Genomic DNA, 23,826 nt, shown 5'->3' on the forward strand with positions numbered 1-23,826 from the left:
ACTTCACGGTCATGGATGTAAAGGCTGCCTTCTTGACAGTTCGAGTGAAGGACGACGACGTGCACAAAACAGCATTTGTCACCCCAGATGGGAAGTACGAATATCTCAGGATGGCGTTCGGTTTCTGCAAAGCGCCACAAACAATGCAGAAAATAATGCGCCACACATTCGACGGTCTACCACGTACGGCGACCTACATGGACGATGTTGGTCAAGGCGCACGCACGATTCAAGAAGCTTTGGAACTTCTAGAAGAAGCTTTAGCTCGAATCTAGATCAATGGACTCAAGATGGACATCCGTAAATGCCAGTTCATACGCAGCAGCATCAACTTTCTTGGCTACGAGATCTCACTGGAAGGCCGAATTCCAGACGGTTCACGCATCGCAGCCATTGATAAGTTTGAGCCGCACGTCAACGCTAAGAAGCTATACTCCTTCTTGCAATTTGCGAACCACTATCGCAAATTCATTCCGAACTTCTCGAAAATCACACGACCTCTACGGAATCTAGTTTCGGAACAGGCTGAATTTCGATGGACTTCAGAACACGAAAGCATCGTTGACAACCTCAAAAGCTCGCTGAAGAGTCCCCCAATTTTGTCAACGTTTCGTCCCGAATGTCAGACACGAGTCCACGTCGACGCCTGCCAAACGGGACTGGGAGCTGTACTGACTCAGCTCCAAGACGGAAAGGAACGAGTGATCGAGTATGCAAGCAAAGCGCTCAACGAACACGACTCTAAGCTTCATTCCAACCTACTGGAATGCATGGCGCTGCACTGGGCTCTAACAGAGAAATTCGCTTTGTATCTACGAGGAGGACCACGGTTCACCGTCTTCACGGACAACTTCAGCCTAACGTACCTCATGAAGAAGGGAGCAATCAATCGACGATTTGCTCGCTGGATGCTCGACTTGGCCGACTACACTTTCGACGTGTTACATCGCCCAGGCCGACTCAACACCGCCGCAGATGCTTTATCACGCCAGACAGAAACGGAAAGAATGTCAGGAGACATTCTCGAAACGGAGGGTGCGAGAGGCTACGTACTTCAAACCGTCATCACCGGCAATCACGAGACGCTGCGGAAATTCCAAGCTTTGGACGCGGACTGCCGCAGGTTCACGGAGGACAGCCAGAGACGGGACAGCGCTTTTAAGATGGACGACGGCATTCTGACCAAAGAAATCGTCAACAAGGGGCGTTCATCGAAGAAAATTATTGTACCGGGAGCTCTGCGCGACACTGTCATGAAGATTTTCCACGACAGTAACGGACATCTCGGCGCAACGAAAACGAAGGACCTCATCGAACGCAAATATTGGTGGCCTTCCATATCAAAGGATGTCAAGACATACGTTCAGTCCTGTCATACCTGCCAGACTATAAACGCCAGAACAAAACGAAATCAAGGCTGCCTCCACCCACGAGAAATTCCGAACGACCCCAACACTGTTATCTCCTTGGATCACCTTGGTCCAATTAATGACAGCGAAGACGAGGGTTACGTCTTGGTATGCATCGATCACGCGACACGCTATATGGATGCAATAGCAGTGCCAAGTACGGCATCGACATACTACATTGATTATCTACTCAACAGATGGATTCCACGTTTCGGCGTCCCAGAGGTAATAATCACCGACCAAGCCAGAGGATTTGTGAACAAGAAGACCGCTTCGCTTCACAAACGACTCGGCATCGAACACGTCAACACGCCACCTTACTGGCCTCAGGCCAACGGTCTCGTCGAAAGAATGGTGGCAACATTAAAGCAAGTTCTCAGAAAGCTGCTCAATGAGACGCGCGACTGGGATCGTTTGCTTGCAGACGCAGTGTTTGCCATCAACGTTGCAAAGACACAGCAGTCAGGGTACAGCGCATTCTGGCTTATGCACGGATACCAGCCGAGACTACCCGGTGAGCTGAACATTGGCTCCATCAGAAATGACATTGAAGACTCGGTACGGCTTCACGAGCTTGCGATGGCACGCAAAGAAGCTAAAGAAAACTTACAGAAGAGCCAAGCATACTCTACGAGACGATACGACGCGAGAAGGGATCCTCCGAATTTCAACGTAGGAGACAAGGTTTTGTGTTCTATTGGAGCCAGAAAGTGGACACTCGACCCACGATATGACGGTCCCTACGAAATCACGGACCTTGCTGGCGAAAACCTGGTGCGCATCAAGAGAATCGGAAACCTCGGAGGCCCAAGTGATAAAACTGTTAACGTGGAACAGTTGCGTCCATACTACGAGCGCATCAATTACCCCACAGAGCTCGCGGATAGCTCCATCGGGCGCCAACTCGGTGAAGGACCTGGGGACAGATCCTTCTAAAGGGAGGTCGTGTCAGGGGCTACGAAGAATTAGCTGGGGGCGACGAACGAAAGAAAATAGAAGAACGAACGGAAAGCGGAGAAGACGGCCCTGCAGCGTATACGACACCGCCACAGCTTACGCCGCCAACGCCTCCTCGAGACGCCGCCAGTGTTTATATATATACCATCACGCGGCCGGCCCCGAGCGGCGCCGGCGTACGTGTTGTGTGCGTGTAGTTCGGATTTCGGACTTCCGCTTGCGAGGGTGAACTGAACTTCGTGCGCAGAGAGTCGCCCCACCGCCGCGCATCGCGACGGACGTTTCAGTGCTATTTCCCCATCCTATAACGCAATGTAATCAGTTTTCCTGTCATTAAACAGTTTAATCTCTTCCAAGACAAGTCCTTACTAAAACCGGCCACTCTGACACACGCACGACACAGGACATCCTCCACTGAATCGTCCAGCCTCTTCTGTCGAACTCGCGTACGAAGTGCCCCCGCTCGAGCCTCAAAAAGGAGCGTGCTGCCCAGGCTGTTGTCATACAGCCGGACCGAGCTGATCGCACGTTTGTGGGCTCTGTAGAGGGCCAAAGAAGATTTTTCGGAGCAGCTGCGGCGCCACTCCTCCTCTTCTGCAGCCGCACTTCTCGTGTCCACAAGGTTGCCGAGTTCGCCTCGACAGGCTTTCGGGAGAGTCCATACTTTTGTTCCAGCCTGTACATTCGACGCGTCCACTTGGTGCGCAGGCACGTCGCCGACAGGTACTCGAAGACTCGGCGCGCCCAGCGTTCACGGCTCATAAAAAGCAGGCGGCCCTTATAGACAAGCTTGCTGGAAGCTTCCCTCGCTTCAAACGAGGACCACCCCACATCGCCCTGCACAGCTTCGTTGGCTACGGTGCCATGACAGCCGACTGCCGTGCGGCCCACCTCACGCTGGCGTCGCTCCAGCCATTCCCTAGTCTCCGATGACAGGCAGACCACAGCGTTGGCAAACGTCAGGGCTGGTACATGGACGAGCTTCCACAACTCGCGTACCATAGTGAAGCGGTTGCAGCCCCACAGCACCCGGCGTCTGAGGATCCCTTGGGCTCTCAGTGCTGATTGCCGGAGCTTCTCCTCCTGCTCACTGTACAGGTTCTCGTCCATTCCCAGCCACACACCCAGGTACTTGTATGCTGCTTGAGTGGCGAGGGGTTTTCCGGCCAGTGAGAGCGTACTGTTTGCGTTTTGACCACCAGCAAGGCGGACAACTGCAGTCTTCTTGGTGTTGAACCGTAGGCCCAGCTTTGTGACCTCGGCATGGCAGATGTCCAGCAGCACTTGGAGCTCTGATGAGCTTTCTGCCATAACGACCAAGTCATCTGCGAAGGCCAGACCCGGAAGTCTGCAGCTGTCATCTATGCCCCTGGTGCTAAATCTTAGGCCAAAGCCTAAGCCTGATTTTAACAGCTCCCGCTCAATGTCAGCTGCATACAATATGTACAGCAGTGGTGAAAGTGGACACCCCTGCCGGAGTCCCTTGGCCACTGGGATCCGTGCAGACTGCACGCCACCAAACTTCACCACCACTGAATTTCCCTCGTACAGGCGTTGTATGGTGTCCAGTATGGCCCCTGGGATACCCATACGTGCCAGCCGCTTGAAGAGAAGGGCATGGGGTACCGAGTCGTATGCTTTCTCCACATCTAAGAAGCAACACAACAGGGAGCGTCCTTCCTTCCTGGCTATTTCTGTACACTGAGTGAGCACAAACAAGTTGTCGTCCAGTCTGCGCCCCCGACGAAATCCGTTCTGCAACTCTGTCAGGAGGTTGTGCGCCTCAACCCACCCGCTCAGCCAGTCCTTAAGGATGCTCGCGAACAGGCGGTACACAACACTAGTGACGGTGAGTGGCCGATGGTCGCCCAGGTGTGCAGGGTTGCCACCCTGTTTCGGGACAAGGGTGATCCTGCCCAAACGCCAGTCCTCTGGGATTGGAGCTCTCTCAATGATGCCTGTGAACAGGTCTGCCAACTGCTCTCTGGCAACAGGCCCGAGATTTTTTAGCAGCCGGGCTGGCAGACTGTCTAGGCCCATGGCTGTTCGAGCCCGCAGCTGTGCTAAGGCCCGGTCCACCGACAACCCTGAGAAGGCATAATGTGTGCTCTCCTCCCTTGACCTGGCCGAGGTCGAGTCAGGTGGTATGTCCTCTTTCTGCCCACCACACAGGTCAGCCGGAGGATCGGGGTCCTGAAATACACGAGTGAAGTGCTCGGTGAGGTACTCCTTCAGGTTGAGGATAGAGCGTCCAGATGCCACATCCCGAAGCTGGCACGGAGGGGGGGCTGGCCTGTCCAACGACGTGACATACCTCCAGAACCTCTGGGCGGTGGATTTGCCATCCGAGTGTAGTGACCGAAAGAGGCTCATGTTGTGCTCGGCCAACTTCGCCTGCACCAATGCCTGCACCTTGCGTTTCAGCTCAATGTATTGAGCCCACATAGCTGGGACCGCCTCGGCACACCCAGTCTTGATGGCAAGCCGGTGAGCTCGGTTTGCTCTACGGCGCTCTTTCCATGCCGTCTCCACCTCCTCATCCCACCATGGGTTCTTCCTGGCCTCGTCCGACCTTCTGTCCTGCACCATGTGGCGCTCAATGACCTCCCTTAAGGCCCGTACAAAGTCTTCGTAAGATGTAGCTGCATGCCTGTGTGGGCTAACCTCAAAATCTTCACAAACCTTCCCCACTGCAGCGCTGGGCAGGTACTTGCCTCTGTCCTTCCGCTGTGGGTTTCTTTTCCGGAACCCTGCAGCCCCAAACTGCAGGCACAGGCGGTTATGGTCGCTCCCCACACTCCTTAAGCCCTCCTCATCTACCGTGCACATCCTACAGGCACTGTCCAGACCGTGTGAGATGAGTGCATAATCGATGGTGGTGGCGCTTCCTCGTGCACACCAGGTGACTTGGCCCACACACCGCTGATCAAGGTTAAGAATGCTGAGCTGCATGTCCTCGGCCAACCCTAACACCAGCCTCCCGTTAAAGTCAGTGTGGCCGTCTAATTCACTGAGGTGCCCGTTGAAGTCACCAAGGATGATGAGTTCCCTGTCCGTTGCCCACTGGCGGGCATCCCTGCGAACGCACTCCAGCGACTGCACGTTTTCATCACGGTGCTTGGTGTTCACTGCCAGGTATACCACACACACTGCCACTGGGATGCCCCTCAAGTCCCCAAACACCCACAGGTGATCACTGCATGCACCTTCTTGGCGTCGCCACTGCAGGTCCCGCCGCCACAGGAAGCCTATCCCACCACCCTTGCGCCCCTGACCGGCTCTGTTGCATCCCGCCCAACACCAGTCGGAGTGAGCAGGTGGCTCCTCCAGCTCACGGAGGTGCGTCTCCGCCACCGCAAACAGGGAGATGTCATCTTCTCGCAGTGTGCGGTAGAGCTCAGTCCATTTGAGCTCGCGTCGACCCCCGTTAAGGTTCAGGAACCCCACCCTGATACCATCCTGCCCACGTTGGTGGCCGCGCGGACGGCGTACACCTATGCGCGCTGGTACCCTGCCCGACCTAGGTGCTGCCGGACGAAGTCTCCCACCATGTGGAACAGGCGCCAGTCTGCAGGCATCTGCTGTGTAGACATGAATCCCTGCGGGAATGGTGGCTGGTGGATCTCCATTGACGGCAGTGCAGCTCGGGAGGTTGTTTCCGCTGGGTGGTATTGCCCTGAGGCCAAGGCCACCGGTGGAGGGGGGTGAGGCCTCCAGTTCCAGAGCCCCTGCTGTGACCCTGGAAGTACTCCCTGCCGTTGGTACCTTGGGATGCTGTGGCCCATACCCCCAGCCTCTTGCTGTGCTTCCTTCCACTCTGCAGTACTGCGTGGCTCCTCGCCTATCACTGCAGCATTTGTCCTTCTCCCAGGACCTGTTGCTGCCGTCAGTGGCGTTGCACCTTCCTTGGGGAAATCTCGCCGGGACTGCTTGAAAATCCGTGTAGATGTCCTTCGCCGTTCTGGTGTCTTTATCCGCCTGTCCCCGCCTTGGCTTTTCCCCTTCGGTACCCCTAAAAAAGGGGTCACAAACTGGGCTACCAAGCCTGCCACCATGCGTGCTGTCTCAGCGAGAAAGTGGAAGCCGTCACGCGCTATTCGGCCCTCTCCTTCCGTGCAAGCTGACAAGTCCAGAAAAGTCACCTTCTGGGAGGAACACAGTTGCCTCAGGAGAGAATTGAGCTGCACCGCTCGCGCATGTGGTTCCCTTCCCCACATGGAGACCTCAGGCACCGAGCAGATGATAAGCTGCGGTGAGTGCGGCACCAGACTCTCTCGGATGCCCTCCACTATGTCATCCGGCTGTGCACCATCCAGCACATCCGTCAGTCCGGTGTGGAGAACCACTAGCCGTGCCCGCCTGCTGGTGTCCTCCTGGTTGCGGCTGAACAACCCCTTGATGTCATCTGCCCGGACTCTTCGGACTTGGCACCACTGTATACATTTCCTCCTGTCTGCCCCCAACTGTCGCTGGAGAGCGCGGGTGAGTCTGGAAGCATTCGTGTCTCCCACAATGAGGACCTCCCGTGCCGTGTCCGTGTCCTCACAACTTATGGACTCCGCATGCCCTTTGTCTAGCCTCCCGCGCTGCGCTTTCGTGGCACCCAGCCGTTTGCCATCGTTGGCCTTCTTCGTGGCTCCGTCCAGCTGGCGGTTTGACAGGGGTGGTGTGGTTCCTACCACTGCTGGTTGGGCTGTGTTCGGTTCCGGAACAGACGGCTTGTCAGCCGTAGCCGGTAGTACGTTTTCAGCACCTCCCCCTGCCATCCCGGCCTCCCTGTCCTCAGCCGCCAATTCCCTGAAGAGTTCTTGGGAACCTTCTGTCTGGTCTGGTACGTCTACCCCCTCGTGCAGGAGCGGTCCCTTCCCGTGCCACCTGTTGTGGGGAGCTGTGGCACTCTCTCTTGACTGCTCTGCTTGCCATGGTATGGTGGCGCCATCTAGGTTACGGAACGTAAAGAAACGCGGGAACAAACCAACACCGCTGTACAGGGTGGAGACAATTTTTGAACGGTCCCGTGCCGCCGCAATTGGGCCAACGGGCTCAACGCGTTATTCTTTTCGTTTCCCACGAGACCTAGCAACGCGAAACAGACAATATGATTCAAACGTCTTCAGTAAACCGCGTTGCGGCGATAATTTTAGCGCGGTTTTGACACAATGACTTGCTTCGGCGGCGAGCGAGCAACCGAACATGGCGGCGCCAGCGTTACGTGTCTCTACCCTGTACGGCGGATGCGTGAATGAAGGTACTCTAGGCTGCAGAGCGGTCGGTTCCTGTGATGTCACTTGGGGCCACAAAAACGCACGATTGAGCGGGAAAATCAAAATTTTAACCTGGATTGTTTAATTTCTCAGTGAATAAAGCACCGTTTGTATCCGGACAAGCGCTGGGGGCACTATAAAACACGAAATCTTTCGAATAAAACCAACTTGCATTTTCTCTTCATGGCTCCTTTAACCAATTTCTCAGCAGCCTTGATGACATCAAAGTTAGGTTGTTATGTGCTGTTGCTTTGTAAAGGGATTGCGTGTAAACAATTTTCAAGCGAAAAAAGGGTCCTTCAAGAATGAGCTCTTGGAGAAAATAGGTGCCTACAAACACAAACCAGTTGTTGATAAAAAATAAACCAGTGTAAGGGCCTCCCAAATTTTGGAAAAATAAATGCCGCAAAAACGTTATACCCATCATCATCATCATCATAATCATCATCATCCTAGGTCCACTGCAGGACGAAAGCCACCCCCAACAACCTCAAGCGCTCCGCTCCAACCATTCCAACCCATTTATATCTAGAAACCTTTCAGCTGCTCCATCGCATTCACCCGTCTTTATTTCCCTCCCCGAAATACCCGTCATGCGGCATTCCCGCCACCTTATCTCACACCATGTGGGCTTGCCCCAATGGTCCTTTTCCGTCCATCAACTGTGACGAGCACTGGGAGAGGACGCTGGGCAGCTCTGATCCGGATGTTCAAGTCTCCCTGACGAATCGGGCTGCCATTGTCACCGCCAGGCTAAAGCCAGCGGCCACCACCTCCTCGTAACAGAGCTTGGCTAAATAAAGTTTACCTTATCCTCCTCCTCAACAGCGACAGATTTAGTTTGCCCTTTAGGCAGAACCGAACGAGAAATGATGGTGGAAGTTGTCTCACGATATTCGCCTGAAATCCGATTACGCGCCGTCTTGGCGAAACCATTCGCGTTCGTACCAGAAGCGCAGTTCTCTCCCTTTCTCTCTTCTTCCTCATATTTCTGCCCTCCTCTCTCTCGCACATGAAATAATTCACTCGAGGGAAAGCTGAACGGCGTAGCTGTTCCCAAACAAAACAATGCGATGGCATAAGTCCCTGCAATTTTATTTGTCCCGAAGACCAATGTGTCCTTCACGCAGCCAACCTACGAGCCACATCTAAAACCATTTTATGAAAGCAAATATCTTAAAGCACTTTGTTCAAGTAAGCGCCAGCTGCCGCTGCCAATCACGACGCATATTGAGCGACCGTTCCGTGGTGTTTCATAGTGGGAGTATTTTCGTTTCTTGCCAGCGTTTCAGGCCACGCGCGATAGTTTTGCTGCGCGAGCTGAATAAGGGCGGGGGGAGGTTGCAGGGAAGGCGAGACATTACTTTGTTGAACTTGAAGCGGTTTTATGGGAGAGGTTAAAGTCCCTTCGTCGGCTTTGTGGCCGTCGGTTTGAGGCTGGCGGCGGCGTTGTCGGCGGGGGGGAGTGACCAGAAATGTCTGGACCTCTGGTTCCCAGCTGCCCAGTGCTCCGTCCCACTGTTCTTCATTAACTATGGAGGGAAAGGGATCTCAAGAACAGGTCCACATAGAGCGGACCAGCGTGGCTAGGCCCCACAGAGGAGACAATTTGGCGAGGAGAATTGCGATGGGTGAGGGCGGTGCAGTATAGTGTTCGGCACGCCAAAGAGTTTGTCTGTTGGAGTCGCATATGCATAAGCGCTCCGGACGGTTGGTTAGCGCAGGGTGGGCTGAAGGGTATCGACGGTGAGAGAGGCGGTGGTGCGTAGTGATATCATGGTACGTGATTAACTGATCCCTGGCTGACCTGGAGCCGTGCTAGGGGACGAGGCTGGCACCGGCACGGATAGTGAGAACGGCGACGGGCGTATTCGAATGGGGGTGCTCATGGAAGGAACGGGAAGCGGAAGGGGAAGAAGAGGCCGGGCACGAACGCTTGACTTGCACTCCGCTAAACGTGTGCTTTAAACTCTCCACCGATCACTTCATTGAAATTTTCATGAAGAAAAAGCAGAGCCTAGTACTGGCGGCATGTGCAGCCATCGGAAAAGTACTCATTGTACTTAATGCGCCTCGTGTTGCGGGTATAACGGTTTTCGTCGTAAGGACTCTAAACGTAACGTTAGGCCTAAGCTGATTGATTCATAATGAATGGCCGCTGTAGTGAGCCTAGCAAAGTGTTACATATATCCGCAGACGAGTACATACCAGCAATGGGGAGTTGCGCATCGTTTCGTCAGAAGCCTAGCAAGTGGTTCACACGGAGAGAGAATCCCACATCGGCTACGGGGTACTAAACAACGCTGTATGAGCAGGAATGCATAATGCTGCTTTTGCACGATATTCCATGGTTTGCGCCGACAAGCCGCCTTTATATGTTTTAAATCTTTATTTCGAATGCCCACTCAGCGACGCGGGCTGATAACGTGCGTTACAGAGGGCAGTTTTTTTTTTTTCAATATCTGTTAATTAATGGGCACCGTGGGTTACAGTCCCCGAGCAGCTTTTGAATACGGTACCGATGATTACAGATAAAACGGGATCGGGCTGTCTTTTCCTGACGAGTCTGTATTCAGATCGGCAAATCAAACGCGCTGGGCTGGCGTAAGGAAGAACCCACGCAAGGTGCCGCGGAATGCAGCGATCCCACAGTACTGTCGTCTATCCGCATATTTCCCGACGTGCTGTTCAGGGTTTGAATCCACCACGACATGAAAAAGCAGAAAAAAAGGCAAAGAAGCCGAAAACCGTCGCACCTGCGTGATAGCTGGGCTCACAAGCGGCGATGGCAGAATCTGAATGGAATCATGGATGGGATTGGAGATGGGAGGCTGAAAGCGGGAAAAGGAAATGAAAGCGACCGGGAGTTGCTGCGTTGATTAATGATTTTTTTTAACATAAGAGCTTCTGCCACTTTGTGAAAGGAGGTTTACAGCAACGAAGCAGAAATGTGTCAAAGATTTTTTTTTCTTTTTCCAGTGTTATCGAAGGACCTAAGCCCGAATGTCGCGATCCGTTCTGTAAAAGGACATCATATACGGTTAGTGATTGTATTTTTCATAACTTACAGACAACCTCAGGATTTAAAGTTTCGATCCCGACACGCAGTCACCGCACTGACTGAGGTACAAATTTCTGTTGAACCGCGTGAAAGTTAAGGACTAATGAAAGGAGACGGCGAAGGATATGACGTTCGAATACCTTTCCGACGAAATGACAAATACTTGAACGCTAATTACTAATACTCGTAATTTTAACGGTATTAAAAGCACGTAAGTCTATATTTTCAGCACGTTCTGCTTCTTTAGCGTTTTGTCCGCGTTTTTGAATTTTATAGTCGGCATATAGGCTGGTGTGCATATACCGACATACATTTTCGATTTGTCTATCTTTTTATATTTGTCTTTTTTTTCTTCTTTTTGCCTTTTACATATTGGGCACATAGGCTGGTGCGCGCATATCATTGTACATTTTCCATTTTTGGTGTTTTTATGTTATGTCTCTGCCCTATATATTTGTTTACCTAGGAATTATAGGCGCGGATAACGTCCGTTGATTGCTGCGGATATTACGGCCATTTTTTCGATGTACTCCTTGTGCCGCTTCAACTGCAGCATATGTCGCGATCTGCAAAAATGCACCAGGAATGGCACAAAAAAGGAAAGCGATGCAACAGTCCAGTCGAAAAGACGACAAGAAAAAATGTTGAAGTTTGTCGTATTTTCTCGTGTCGTAGCTGTCGTCTTGTCGTGTTCTTGTCGTGTCGTCATTTTGATGTTTTGTCGTGTGTCGTATTCCTGTCCTGATTTTGATGTTCCGTCATGCCGAATTCCTGTCTTGTCGTGATCCTGATGTTCCAGCAGTAGCTGCATATGGTTTGAATGTTATTGCCCGTTGTGAAGAGCAGCGTAAATGGCAGTTCTGTTGTGACTGCAGGAGTGTTTGTCCTTGAGAAAATTGACTTTGTCGTTTCGACAGAAATGTGTGTCGTAACAACAGATGGCTCTGTCGTAACAACAGGACGTATGTTGTCACAACAAAGTTTTTTGTCGCACGACAGGAATTCTTGTTTGGTTTTTGCAGCATTCCTGTTGTGATTTTAGACTGGCAGGTGATTCGCTCCGTTCCTTGCCTTCTTTACGGCGCTTAGTGGTGTTCTAAATGGAGTACCAAGTAGCTCGTACCCATACGTTGCTATATTAGATTCTGAGCCCCCCGATTGAGTTTTCTGATGAATGCGTCTGATGTTACAGTGTACGTGGCTCAAGTAAATGTATATATTAAGGATGTAACACTGGTAATAGGAGTTCAATAGAGCTAAAAAACACACGCAAAACACAACAGCCCTGAAAGAAAACTACACGGAGGCACCGAAGTTTTATTGCGCGCAACCACCGACCCGCATATGACGAGAGTGTCGTCATCCTCACATTCAGCCGTCACTCTACCTGACGCAGGGCAGCTACGAAGACAGAATGACGATGAGACTTCGCGCTTTTCTTAGGTCGACATAAATGACTCAAGGCTTAGACAACCAGGGTTATCAATCTAAATTTTAACTGCGCAACAGGGCGTGAACAAAGAGAGCTCAAACATTTGTGCCCTCTCTTGTTCTAATCTTGTTGCGCAGCTAAAATTTAAATCTAGAATCCTTTTCACCTCGCCCAGCTCTCTCTCATTCTAACCTTGGCCAACCTTAATCGCGTACAAACAGACATTTTTATTTCTCCCCTGCATCTTCGAGGAAGCCACCACGGCGGGGAATTGTATCCGAAGCCTCGTGTTGAGCAGCACAGCCAGCTCCCCAGACAGACAGCCTATCGTCTTAAGCTGCTATGAAGGGTAGCTACTGCTGACATTTTTCGAACAGGTGTATGGTTCGCGTGCATTCTTTTCCTTGTTCCTCGTCGAATCTGCCAGCTTTTAGTAGGCATTTAGCTGTCATTGTTGTTGATTTTTTTATTATTCATTTTTTTCTCTTGATCCAGAATAAATTTGCTACGAACATCTCACGCCGTTATGGAGTCGCCTTACTTTTCCCTTAAGGATTCGTGTTCACCCATAGCAACGCGTCCTCGAACATGATGCGCTGAGCTTTTCCTTTCTGGGTATCTTACATTTATCTGTGCATTCCCTCCAAAGCACAACTACCTTACACATACAAAATAAAGACACCAGCCGTTCTTTCAACGATTGGTTCAGACAACTCTTTCCCTGATTGACGATACTTCTAGAGGGAAGCGCATCTCGGGTTAAGATTACAAGCTCCAAGCAAGTAAAAAAAGGCAAGCGGAAGTCGTCGGTGTTTTAGTGCTCTTTCCTCCTGTTGGCGCAAGCTTTAGAGCCTCATTTTTATGCCCTTCGCAAATATCGGCCTTTACGACGATTTTTATTCCCCTGCTTTCTTTATTCAGCGCCTGCGTTTTGCGAATGACGCCGGATAAATAATAACGCCCATGCAAACGGCGCAAAGATCCGGAACCAAAGTGCGAAGTACGAAGTTTCTTCTGGCCATTTTTCTGCCCTTTTTTCTTACTCACAGGCGAGCGTGGAACAAACACGACACTGCAGACAGCAGGTGTGCCCAGAGCAGCTGTACTGGCAGTCCAATAGCCTTTGCGAGGAAGCAAGGCAATGTTTTATTGCCCGCGCTCCTCGCCGTCGAGCCGCCTTATCCGGCAGTGAAGCCGCTGAGCCTGCATTTGACCATGTTTTGTTCGCCTTCCCCCTCAGCCGGCAAACAGTTGTTGTCCGCCTCCGCTGTGCCGCCCAGAAATGCGGAATTCCGAACCCAACGACTTTCGCATTTTGCGTGGACCATTACTTTGCCGTCGATAGTGGCGTTCAGTTCCTACCGCACTGTGGTTTCAGGGAACCTTACACCACACACCCACACACACAAAAAAAGCTAAGCCATAGTAGAAGAACAAAAAGAACCCAACTTTTACGGTGAAAGGAAGGGAACTATTTTCTCTATCGGGCTCGCATTTTCATCCATCATTTTACACTTCATCTTTTTTTCCCCCTTACCATCCCACGCTCACCATTGAACCGGTCTATCTGGACGGTCGCTCTGGTTTCTTTCTGGGTGGACGGTGATTTGTTTATGGCAGTTCGTGTTTACGCGAGGAATCCCATCGTCTTACCAGCAGCCCACCGCCGCTTTTACCGGTATCGTGGCGGTTTTTATTGCGCCGTCGCTGATGCACTCATTTTTCTTCTTGCCTTTTGGCTCCTCCTTTATTCCTCAGCGTCTTTTCTTCTGTCCTTTGTGGAGGTGGTGCTGGCATGATCAATGACAATACATTTTCCTGGTCAGCTCCCCTTGACGGCCACTACTTGCCTTTTTTTCGTACACCTTAATTAATACGCTAGCTCTATAAAAATGATATCGAATTTAGCTGCATTCATTCTTGTGTGAGCCACGCAATAATCCTATAGCGAATTATTTATCCGCTCTTTTTAATAACATGCGACGAGCTAATGGCAAGCAAACGCGATATTGAGCCAGGTGGGGTGGAACAAAATAAAAACATTAATCCTCACCTCATTGACCTGAACGTCACTGGGTTAATACAAAGGTGGAGGTGCTTACCAGGTTAATTCGGAAGAAAATAAACGTCTTTCAAATGAGATGGAGATTTCCGGCTCATCGCAGTTCTTATAGAAGTGACTACTCAGGCGTCGTTTAGAGTACCGCACAGTGTTTCCGCACAGCTAATATTGAGGGCTAAAGCTTGCTTTGTGTGCAGTTTCTAGTTTAGGCCATCGCTATAGCGAGTTTTAGAGTTATAATACCGGGTATTCATGGGTACTAACTTTTGACGACGACTCACAGAAAAGCTTGTTAGAGCTCTGCAAAGCACTTTTACAATGTTCCTACACAAGTTTACACCTTGCGCTACGCAAAATATCCGTTTCTGCAGCGCTTTCACGAGATTTCTAAGTGGTCGGCCTCTATTTAGCAAAAAAGTTGGGAATGTGAATTGATTTTTTAATAGTTGCGAAGAAGAATCTATGGCCATACACGCGTGAAAATATACCCAAGCACTCGCTTAGTAAGTCAATACTGTTTACTAAAGATTTTGTTCCGCAAAAAAATGTACTAAAAGAAGTTTCTGAGAAATTGGAATTCAAATTGAGTTTTCGAAACATTAAACAGTTGCCTCGAACTAGGTCAGCACTTATGCTCACCTTTCCGAATTTAGCTTCACAATTTCCCTGGTACTCTTTTGCTGACCAGCAATCACTTTCCACGTAGTGTGATTCTGCTCCGATGACACGTCATTACAAAGTTCGCCTAGCATCAAAAAGCAGAATTGCTAGGACTAAGCGTCCCCCTGTACTCCTGCTTCCAAATTTTGAGAGTGTTCAACTTCTCCAGCTTCTTTTTTTTTTAGATTGTGATTTTTGCGCTGATGTTATTAGAATAACCATAGTGGAGGGGCTGGGGATTAATTCGAACCATATGGTGTCATTATCGGGCCCCGAAATGTTGCCCATACCTGCGTTTTTATTTTCGCCTCCATTTTATTCGTTTATTATATTTAGTGATTATACAAATTCAGTCACCTTAACTGATCGCCAGTCCTTGCCAAGTGTCAACGTTCCGCGTGGTTGGGGTGCGCCTGTTCTGCTCACGTGCCGTCGTGTGTTCTCCTCAGGCGATGCGCCCTGTGAGGCTCCTGGTGCCATCCGCTGATCAGCAGCGCTGTATCTGCCGACGTATGAGGCATACAAGGCTTCCGGCTTAGAATGGACACTATGCAACCGAATGCTGTTCCGTGAATATGACATTTGTGACGCATACCACCCTTTCTGTTGCCCGTCTTCCGTCCTTCGTGTGCTGATTATCGCCGTGAAACCTCCTCTTTCGGAACGGTCCAGCTACATTCGAATCCCGGGAATCTAAACCACGGGGCATTTATCTCCTTCTCACTGACGTCAGGCATCCAGATGTAATGCCATTGTACCACGCTTCGATAGGGGGCGCTGACATGTCTCTTCTTTCCATTCCCCTTGTCACATCAGTGATTGGCGGTATAAAACATGCTGCCTGCTCTCCCCGCGCCAGGTGCAATGCTTACCGCCCTTCGTAGTCATAAAATACAAGACAACTGTGGTTGATTCCTCTGTCATAGGAATCAGTCAAACACGAAAATGAAATGGGCAGCGAAATCTGCAGCTGAGCACGATTTGCGGCTGTCTGGTGGGTGTGCTTGGCGAGCGACATCCTGCTGGCGAGTCGCTGCGGCAAAGGTGTACTGGCGTCATTTCCGTGCGAATATGACGTCAGTGAAATCTTGGGGTATGGCGGCATAAAACACTTTCGTGTTAAAATATAAAACCCGAAAACGAACAACCCTAAGTATAACGTAGTCCTTTAGTACTAAAGGTTGCTTCCCCGCAGGAAGACCCTGCGTAAAGAGTGGTGCACCCTCTACAGGCCGCTTGCTTCGTTGTACTGGCGTCACTTCCGCGACGAATATGACGTCACTAAAATATTTGTGTATACCGGAATAAAACACTTTCGTGTTAAATTGTTGCAAAGGCCTGGCATAGATGCTCTTTATTTCAAGCAAGACTACGTGCCTCCAGTGGCGTAACTAGATTGGACGGCGCCCATGGCAAATATATTTTCGCGCCCCACATGATGATAATGAGTGCGATTATTATTATTATTATTATTATTATTATTATTATTATTATTATTATTATTATTGACCGTTCTTGACCGCTGCGCGCAACTCCAATCATTCTCCTGTGCGCAGAATACAGAATTGTTACAACCGCTTCTTTAAACGCCTTGACATCTTTCAGAAATCCTTTACAATTTACCGTACAGCGCTGTTGAATACAGTATGTTAAACACCTATGATATGTCTGTCGTTCTTTTTTTTTCTGGAATTTGGTTTCTCTGCGGTTGTGTCTATCCAACTGATAGTTGCCTATTTTAAATGCAGAGCATTTCAGTAACTTACAATGTCACCCGCGTTGACGTCCGTAGTCCGCACCGCACCCCTCCCTACTATATAAAAAAAATACTATCCGGCGCCCGGTTTCGATCCCTCGACCCTCGGGCGGAACGCAATGTACATGGTGCTCTACCCACTGCGCCACAAAGCCGACACAGAATGGTACGCTACGACGGCGCCTTATATCGTTGACTCATTCAAATTACTGCTGACGAGCGCTCTCTCGTCAGCAGTTGCCACAAGTGCAACAGCATTAACGTAACGCAAACTACTTAACGTCGTGCGCCCCCGGAAATGCTCTCCATTTGATCGTGCCCCTCGCGAGGGGGATGTTTCACTGCGTCTTCTCTCGGTCGCGGGACCCGTGGAGCCATCTGGCGGAGGCGCGGCACAACTCGTAGCACTTTCTTTTTAGCGAGGGGCTTTCCTGGGGGTCATCAAAGCCCCACACACGAATGCAGGATATTCGCCCTCATCACCGCTAAGTGCTTCTGGTCAGCGTTTCCGGTAAGTTATCGGGTATTCGAAAGACCCAACATCGCCTGGAATTTCCTGGATCTGCGCGTTTTTAAAATAGGAACTTACGTGATAAGCTCGAATGGCCGAATATTTGGCCGAGCAGTGGTCATCAGATTCTTCTGGATTTATGGGGAAATACGCAGACCTGCCTCTGGGCTGATAAAGATGAAAAGTGTAATAATCGAACATAGCGACATTTTTTTTGAAAGTGTTTACTGTCATTTGTTCGTCTTATCATTTGTCTCTATACTCTTGGCGTTGTTTTTGTTGTATTACTGTCAAACTTTGTTGCTCTGCCTGTCGTGTGGCCTTTACAACAGGCAGAGCAACATAGGCATCTTCTTTTTTTATTTTTTACCTGTACCCAGGCTCCGCCTGTGCTTTATTTCTGTCATTTTCACTACTTCAATATGTGTGTGTCTTGTCGCTTGTTTGTTTCTTGCTATATGTTTCTTGTATTTTGTTTTCATGTACCTACCCGTGCGCCAGCACTCAGGCCTCTGGCTGTTCCTGGGCACGTAAATAAACATGATTGATTGATTGATTGATTGATTGATTGATTGATTGATTGATTGATTGATTGATTGATTGATTGATTGATTGATTGATTGATTGATTGATTGATTGATTGATTATTGTCTCTGTCTTGGTCGCTACCCAGCATCGCTCTGGCGGTGTTGCCGTTTGTGCAGTCCCGCGATATGCTTTCAAGCGTGGAGATTATGCTGGGATGTACCACTTTTATTCGTCTGCTGAATGGTCTACTGTTTTTGATGTCAATGATGTTGACGAACAGGCTCGACGTTTTACCAAAATTGTCAGGAGCGGCATCGAAAAGTAGATCCCTTGTTATAAACCCGTTCATTCCAAATTTCCCCACTGGTTCTCTAAAGAACTTTGAAGTTCGCTTAAACTTAAGGACAGCGCCCACAAAACGACCAAGCGTTCTGGGCTTGACAAGTGGAAAGCGGAGTTCAGTCGGTATCGCTCACTTTGTAAATGCCTCTACCGGCGTGACCACGAGCTCTATACGTATAGAGTCGTTAGAGGCTGCTGCGTCTCAGAAACCGGCTGACTTCGGGAGGTATGTACGCGGCCGTTCTAAGGCGTCCAAAGAACCCATTAGACTGCTTAATTCTTATGGTGAACAGGTTGAGGATGTTGCCCCCAGCTTTGCGCAGTACTTTCATTCTGTCTTTCAACTGCCAGATGGTAACGACGAGTGCCTATCGTTTATTATTTATTACCCTTTTATTAATTTTATTACACTTATGTTCGATGAAAAACTTGTCCATGATAGCCTTAAACGGATGTAACCATCATTTTCCTGTGGTGCAGATGAAATTCCAGCAGCCCTCATGAAGGCTTACGGCAACATTTTTGTGCCTGTGTTAACTTCCATTTATAATAACTGTTTAGTTTTCGGCAAATTTGCTTGTGCATGGAAGATCGCTCGAATTTTTATAATATTTAAGTCTGGTGATAAGTCAGCCGTTACTAACTATCGCCCGATCTCACCCCTTTGTGTCGCCTCAAAACTCTTTGAGTCAGCTCTGTACAAAGTTCTTGGTGCCTGCGTCAAGAACATCACGTCCTTTTCTCGGGTCGATCGACGGTCACAAATCTTGCAAGCTTTATGACACAGGCTTCGGCTGCAGTTTGTGAAAACGGCCAGTTGGACATTATTTATTTTGCCCTCTGTAAGGCGTTTGATGTGGTGAACCATCAGTTATTAATTAACAAGCTTCCTACGTCCGGTGTAGACGCAAGCCTTGTTGCCTTGTTGTCCAACTATCTCCTTGACCGGTCCTTTTACGTAGATGTAAACTACAAAAAGTATAGTGTTTACACTGCAAAAAGCGGTGTACCTCAGGGTTCCGTGCTTGGTCCATTATTGTTTTCTGTCTTTATCAATGATGTGTCAACAGTGTTAACAAAATCTTAATTTCTTCTCTATGCTGATGACGTCAAACTATTTAGACACATTAGCGCTGTCCAGGACTGCTGTGCCTTGCAGAGGGATGTGTCGGAATTATCGGTCTGGTGCAGCAAAATGTGTCTCATTTTAAACCCCGCTAAAACAAAGGTTGTCACGTACAGCCGGAAAACCCACCGTCTGCTGTTTTCTTACAGTATTGAGGGAGCTCCTCTGCAAAGGGTTGAGGAGATTAGGGACCTCGGGGTGCTTTTCGATCGTACGCTCTCTTTTTCTCCTCATATTAGGCTCATCACCCGGCGAGCGCTGCGAAGTCTTGGAAATGTGTGTCGCATTACAAAGGAATTCTCTTCTCCAGATCCATTTCTAAAGCTATACAATGCAATATGTATCCCTCAGTTAGAATATGCTTATGTTGCATGGAACGGCATCTCAAAATCTAGTAGTGAATAATAAGAACGTGTGCAGAAGTAGTTTTTATCCATATTTAAGTACCGTTACTTCCATTCCGAACATCATTAAATTTCTTGCTTAAGAAACTGTGTCAAAAGGAACAATACATATGCATTTAATAAATGATTATTCAATATTGCAGTTTATTTAAAATACTTTACAGGCCCTTTGCAGGGAATTGAGTAAGGGTGTTACAAAAGTGAAGCTTTGCGGATCATACAGCACAAATTTGCGAGTAACAAAACACAGCAGAACAAGTAATGGCTACGAGGTTCGCAGTACAAGCTTAAGTAGGAAGACGATAACAAGAAAAAAAAAGTCAAAGGCCCAGTCAAACATGAAATCTACGCGCAAGAATTACAAAGTATACCGAAAACAATCAGGGTAGTAGATAAAGGGAACAACCACAGAAAGCCAAATACGCACAAATCAGTTGCTGTGGTTACAAATACGCGTAAGGGAAAAGCACAATAAATAAGGCGGCGCCTAATCACGTGCGTAAAGAACATTTACACTATAAAAAATCAAAGCACAGGTTGAAACCGACACATGTAAGAAACTATGAACGCTGGCCGTCCACGTTCGGGCGGCCTCTCTCAGGTATTGTCTATACGGCACGCCACAAAATTATGCCCGACAATGACGAACTTCTTGTCCTTTCTCAACACGACGCGTGCAATACAAAAGGACCTGGCACTCTCGTCGACCCATTCCCGCCAGATCGGCGACAGACCGCGCCGTGACGAACCGCGTGCGTACTCTGTAACTTCGAGCAGCCCAGCATCCCGAGACACTGCTGCGGGCCCAGCCCAGTGATTCTTCGAATATCCTCACTGCGAGTGCAACTCCTAAGACAGCAACGCACCCGCGCCTCGCGCGCACTAATGCGGTGACAATATACAGATATGGTGGTTTCACAAGGGACCTGCAGCGCCGCCCCGCAGGGAAGAATTCTATCGCCCAGGCGCGCAACCTGGCCGCTCCAGACAAATGATGAAAGGTGAAAAGCATTCTCGTGGCTGCGCTATTCACCCGTCGCATGCCGCGGAAGGTCAACCGGCTTGAAAGCAAGCACAAGCTGCGGCCCGCTGCGTGGTTATCCTTCCGCCTTAGACTTTCGAGGAAGCACGTTCCGCTGAAGGGCCAGCTTGTAGGAAGAGAAACACAGTAGCGAATTACGGATTGTTATACTCGAGTCTTGGCATCAAGAACAGCCAAATCCTAGCAATGTAACGTTTGCAGAAGGAACGCCGTTCCCGCCGTTCCTTTATAAACCTAACGAGTTACCGTTACAGTTCCACCGACCCTTAATGGAACGGCGGCGTTCCTCCGTTCCTCCAAAAAGTAACTAGTTCCAGGAACGCCGTTCCGTACAAGACTGGAAGCGGGTAGCGCGAAGCGCTGTAATGTGTATGGACGTGGATTGGAGGAGCACACGGGGAAGCGAGCGAGAGAAAGCGCGGCGTCAAGGTCAAAGTGGACACGCACCTGAAATAAAAGGCAAATAAAAGCGCAGCAACCCCCCCCCCCCCCACCTGCATACTCCTTCACGAGCAACCCACGTGAATTAAGGGAGACTGCACATTCAAAGCCACGCCGTGGATACACGGCAGCCAGCTATCTTCTATCCGGCACATGCGCGTCACTGGACGGGGGGACAAGACCGGCAAAATGCTTGGGCTAGGCGTGACTAGGAGGCGTGAGTGAGGTGTGGGTTCACGAAATTAAACGTCACTTTTTGTTCAAGCGAAGCTTGTTTGATATAGACTACAACAAGAGGGGAGTCCCACAGGGATCTGTACTGGGCCCCGTACTTTTTAACATAGTTATGGCTCAGCTCTCAAAGGAATAGGAGAAAGAAACGTCGACTCGGTTCGCAATATACGCCGACGATATTACTTTTGGACCGAAGGCAGTGACTATCACACTAAGCAGACATGATTACAGAACTACAAGCTGCAGTGAACACACTCGAGGATGTTTTACCCCATCTAGGCCTTGAACTAGCCCCAGAGAAAACCGACCTTCTGGTTGTGACAAACTCCAAAGTAAACGCGCACACAGAGGATGCCATTCTGCATATCGGCGGAAGGGTCATAGAGGCAGCGAGAGGATCAGTTCGGCTCCTTCGCCTCCCCCTCTGTAGCAGTGGCAGTCCCAAGGCCTGGTTGTCACAATTAAGACAAAAATGGAAACAGATGCTCGCACTTATTGTTCGTTTGTCCAATAAGTACGACAGAGCAAATCAACGTGCATGCCTCTCCATGGCTCAAGCTGTCGCAATTGGCACAATGACATATGTCGCTCCCATTTATGAACTTAATAAGACAAACCTTAAAACTCTTTGTGCTCTACATAGAGCTACTCTGAGAGCAATCACCGGCCTTCCAAAACACACCCAAATCTACGCCCTCGAGCGTGCTGTCCCCATCCCTCCAATAGACACTATTATGCAAGGTACGCGATGTCAGGCTGAGGCTAAACGCGGCCTCACAAGACAGGGCATTGAACTTATGGCATGGGAAGCCCAGAAGCCTCCCCCGGAAGTGCCTATACCGACTGCGTTGGCACCTTGGACGTTCACAGACAATGCCCTAGCACACAGTTCCAGAGCGATACCACAAACCAAATGCCATGCAAGAAAACGGCGAATTCGGCACCTACAGGACACCAAACTCAAAGGGGAAGTGGACATTTTCACAGATGCAAGCATTACACCGAGTACTGTTTGAACTGCATGGATATGCCCGGAACAAACATCTTTAAATGGCAGCTCTGCACTCAACTATAATAATACCACTAGTCTGGAAGGTGAATTGTACGCTATAAATAATGCCCTTAGTCATCTATGTTACGATCTCGACACCCGGCCCCCCGGACACATGCGTATCCTCACAGATTCGTTTGAGGCTGAACAAGAGCTCCGGAAGCCTTTCTCATCCAACCCAATAGTGAACTCTATTTTGCTGCAAATGGAACTCCTCAGAGGACAGGGTGTACAAGGCCGAATTGACTGGACGCCGGGCCATGAGGACACGAACACAGGAAATCGGGCTGCACACGAGGCAGCGCAGGAGAGCATCGCTCGTTCCTCTCCACCGAACTCCTCGTTGTCCTCTTCCACGCCCCCGGCTCTTCGGCTCCGACTTAAGAAGGCACGACAACAGGAACACCGGATGGCCTCCCCGACAGGTTACCTCTTCAATGTCGGCACGCAACCGAGAGCGGCTGAAGTGTTCATAAATAAGTTTTGTGGTGACGCTGCGTATACTCCACATATAATTCAGAAATGGGCCCGCAAACCTGAAGGACGGGAACATTGCCCTTATTGCAATATGGGCTTAAAATCTGATTTACACCATCTAATTTGGTCATGCGTATACTTCCAAAAGCATCGAACACAGCTTCTATCACGTCACACCCCGTTTACCTTCCCTGATATATCAGACAACATAGACCGCGGTGAGCTTCTTTCGGAGCTTGCTAGCTTCGCAATTAAGAGTGGTCTGGCGCGAGTCGTCTAGCAGGGCGACGCCTAATCCGTCACACTGACTCAAAAACTGTGAAGTGTGAATAAGTTTGAAAAGTGAATTAAGTGTGAAATGTGAACTGAGTGTGAACTAAGTGTGAACTGCGAAGTGCGAAGTGCGAACTAAGAACTGAAATCGATCATATTCTATATATCCCCCTTTCCATCCCAACCCCAACCACCCCTCATTGGCTATGGCCTTCCTTTCAAATAAAAGCTTCAACTAACAAACTGTTACTTTTCCCCCGTATTTGCTACAAGTTCACGGTAAAGGCGCATAGAGGAACGTTCGAAACTTTAATTTGTTTCGAATGTACCCGATATATAGCAACTTAGTGCCTGTGGTAAGAGGTGCAAATATTTCTAGACATGGGAGCATATCCCGTCTCTCACGACCAAGTAATAAAAAAAGTGCGGGGTGGCAGAGATCCCAAGAAGAGCCAGAGCCGTTGGGAAACGCAACACCGAGTCGTTTCATAGCACGGAGCGTCGGTCCAAGTGGCGCCTTCCGGTGGCGTTCCGCCGGGCTCCGTAATCGCCGCCGTGCCGGTCCAGAGGTCACGTACGCAGTTCCGACGGAAGGGTCGTGCGTCTCTACCTTTGCCTGCCGGCCTGGTGCTTTCAGAAAGGGGAACTCCTTATCGCGTTCGACCCTGGGCTCCCGCGGTTCTCGGGGACTGCCTTCACGCTTTCTTCCCGCTTTTCCCTCTCTCCTTGCTCTTGCGTCCTTAGACCAGGGAACAACCGACGGCTTCCCAGCTCGCTCGTCACCTGTGCTCCCCTC

General features: G+C 49.7%; 2 protein-coding genes across 3 annotated transcripts in view; one reads left to right on the forward strand and one right to left on the reverse strand.

The window, feature by feature from the left end:
- LOC144144925 (uncharacterized) overlaps positions 1-7,132 on the reverse strand; it is a 53,516-nt gene extending 46,384 nt beyond the window's left edge. Inside the window, exons 1-2 of the mRNA XM_077676429.1 lie at positions 6,509-7,132; positions 2,994-5,825 (exon numbers count right to left, since the gene is read on the reverse strand). Of these exons, the coding sequence (XP_077532555.1) occupies positions 2,994-5,825; positions 6,509-7,132 (3,456 nt within the window). The remainder of the gene's footprint in view (positions 1-2,993; positions 5,826-6,508) is intronic.
- Positions 1-23,826, forward strand: part of LOC144144382 (uncharacterized) — a 525,773-nt gene that overhangs the window by 27,708 nt on the left and 474,239 nt on the right. The window lies entirely within an intron of this gene.

Source organism: Haemaphysalis longicornis, unplaced genomic scaffold (genome assembly GCF_048455015.1).
Source record: "Haemaphysalis longicornis isolate Haplotype H1 unplaced genomic scaffold, Haemaphysalis longicornis Haplotype H1 scaffold_7, whole genome shotgun sequence".
Taxonomy (NCBI): domain Eukaryota; kingdom Metazoa; phylum Arthropoda; class Arachnida; order Ixodida; family Ixodidae; genus Haemaphysalis; species Haemaphysalis longicornis.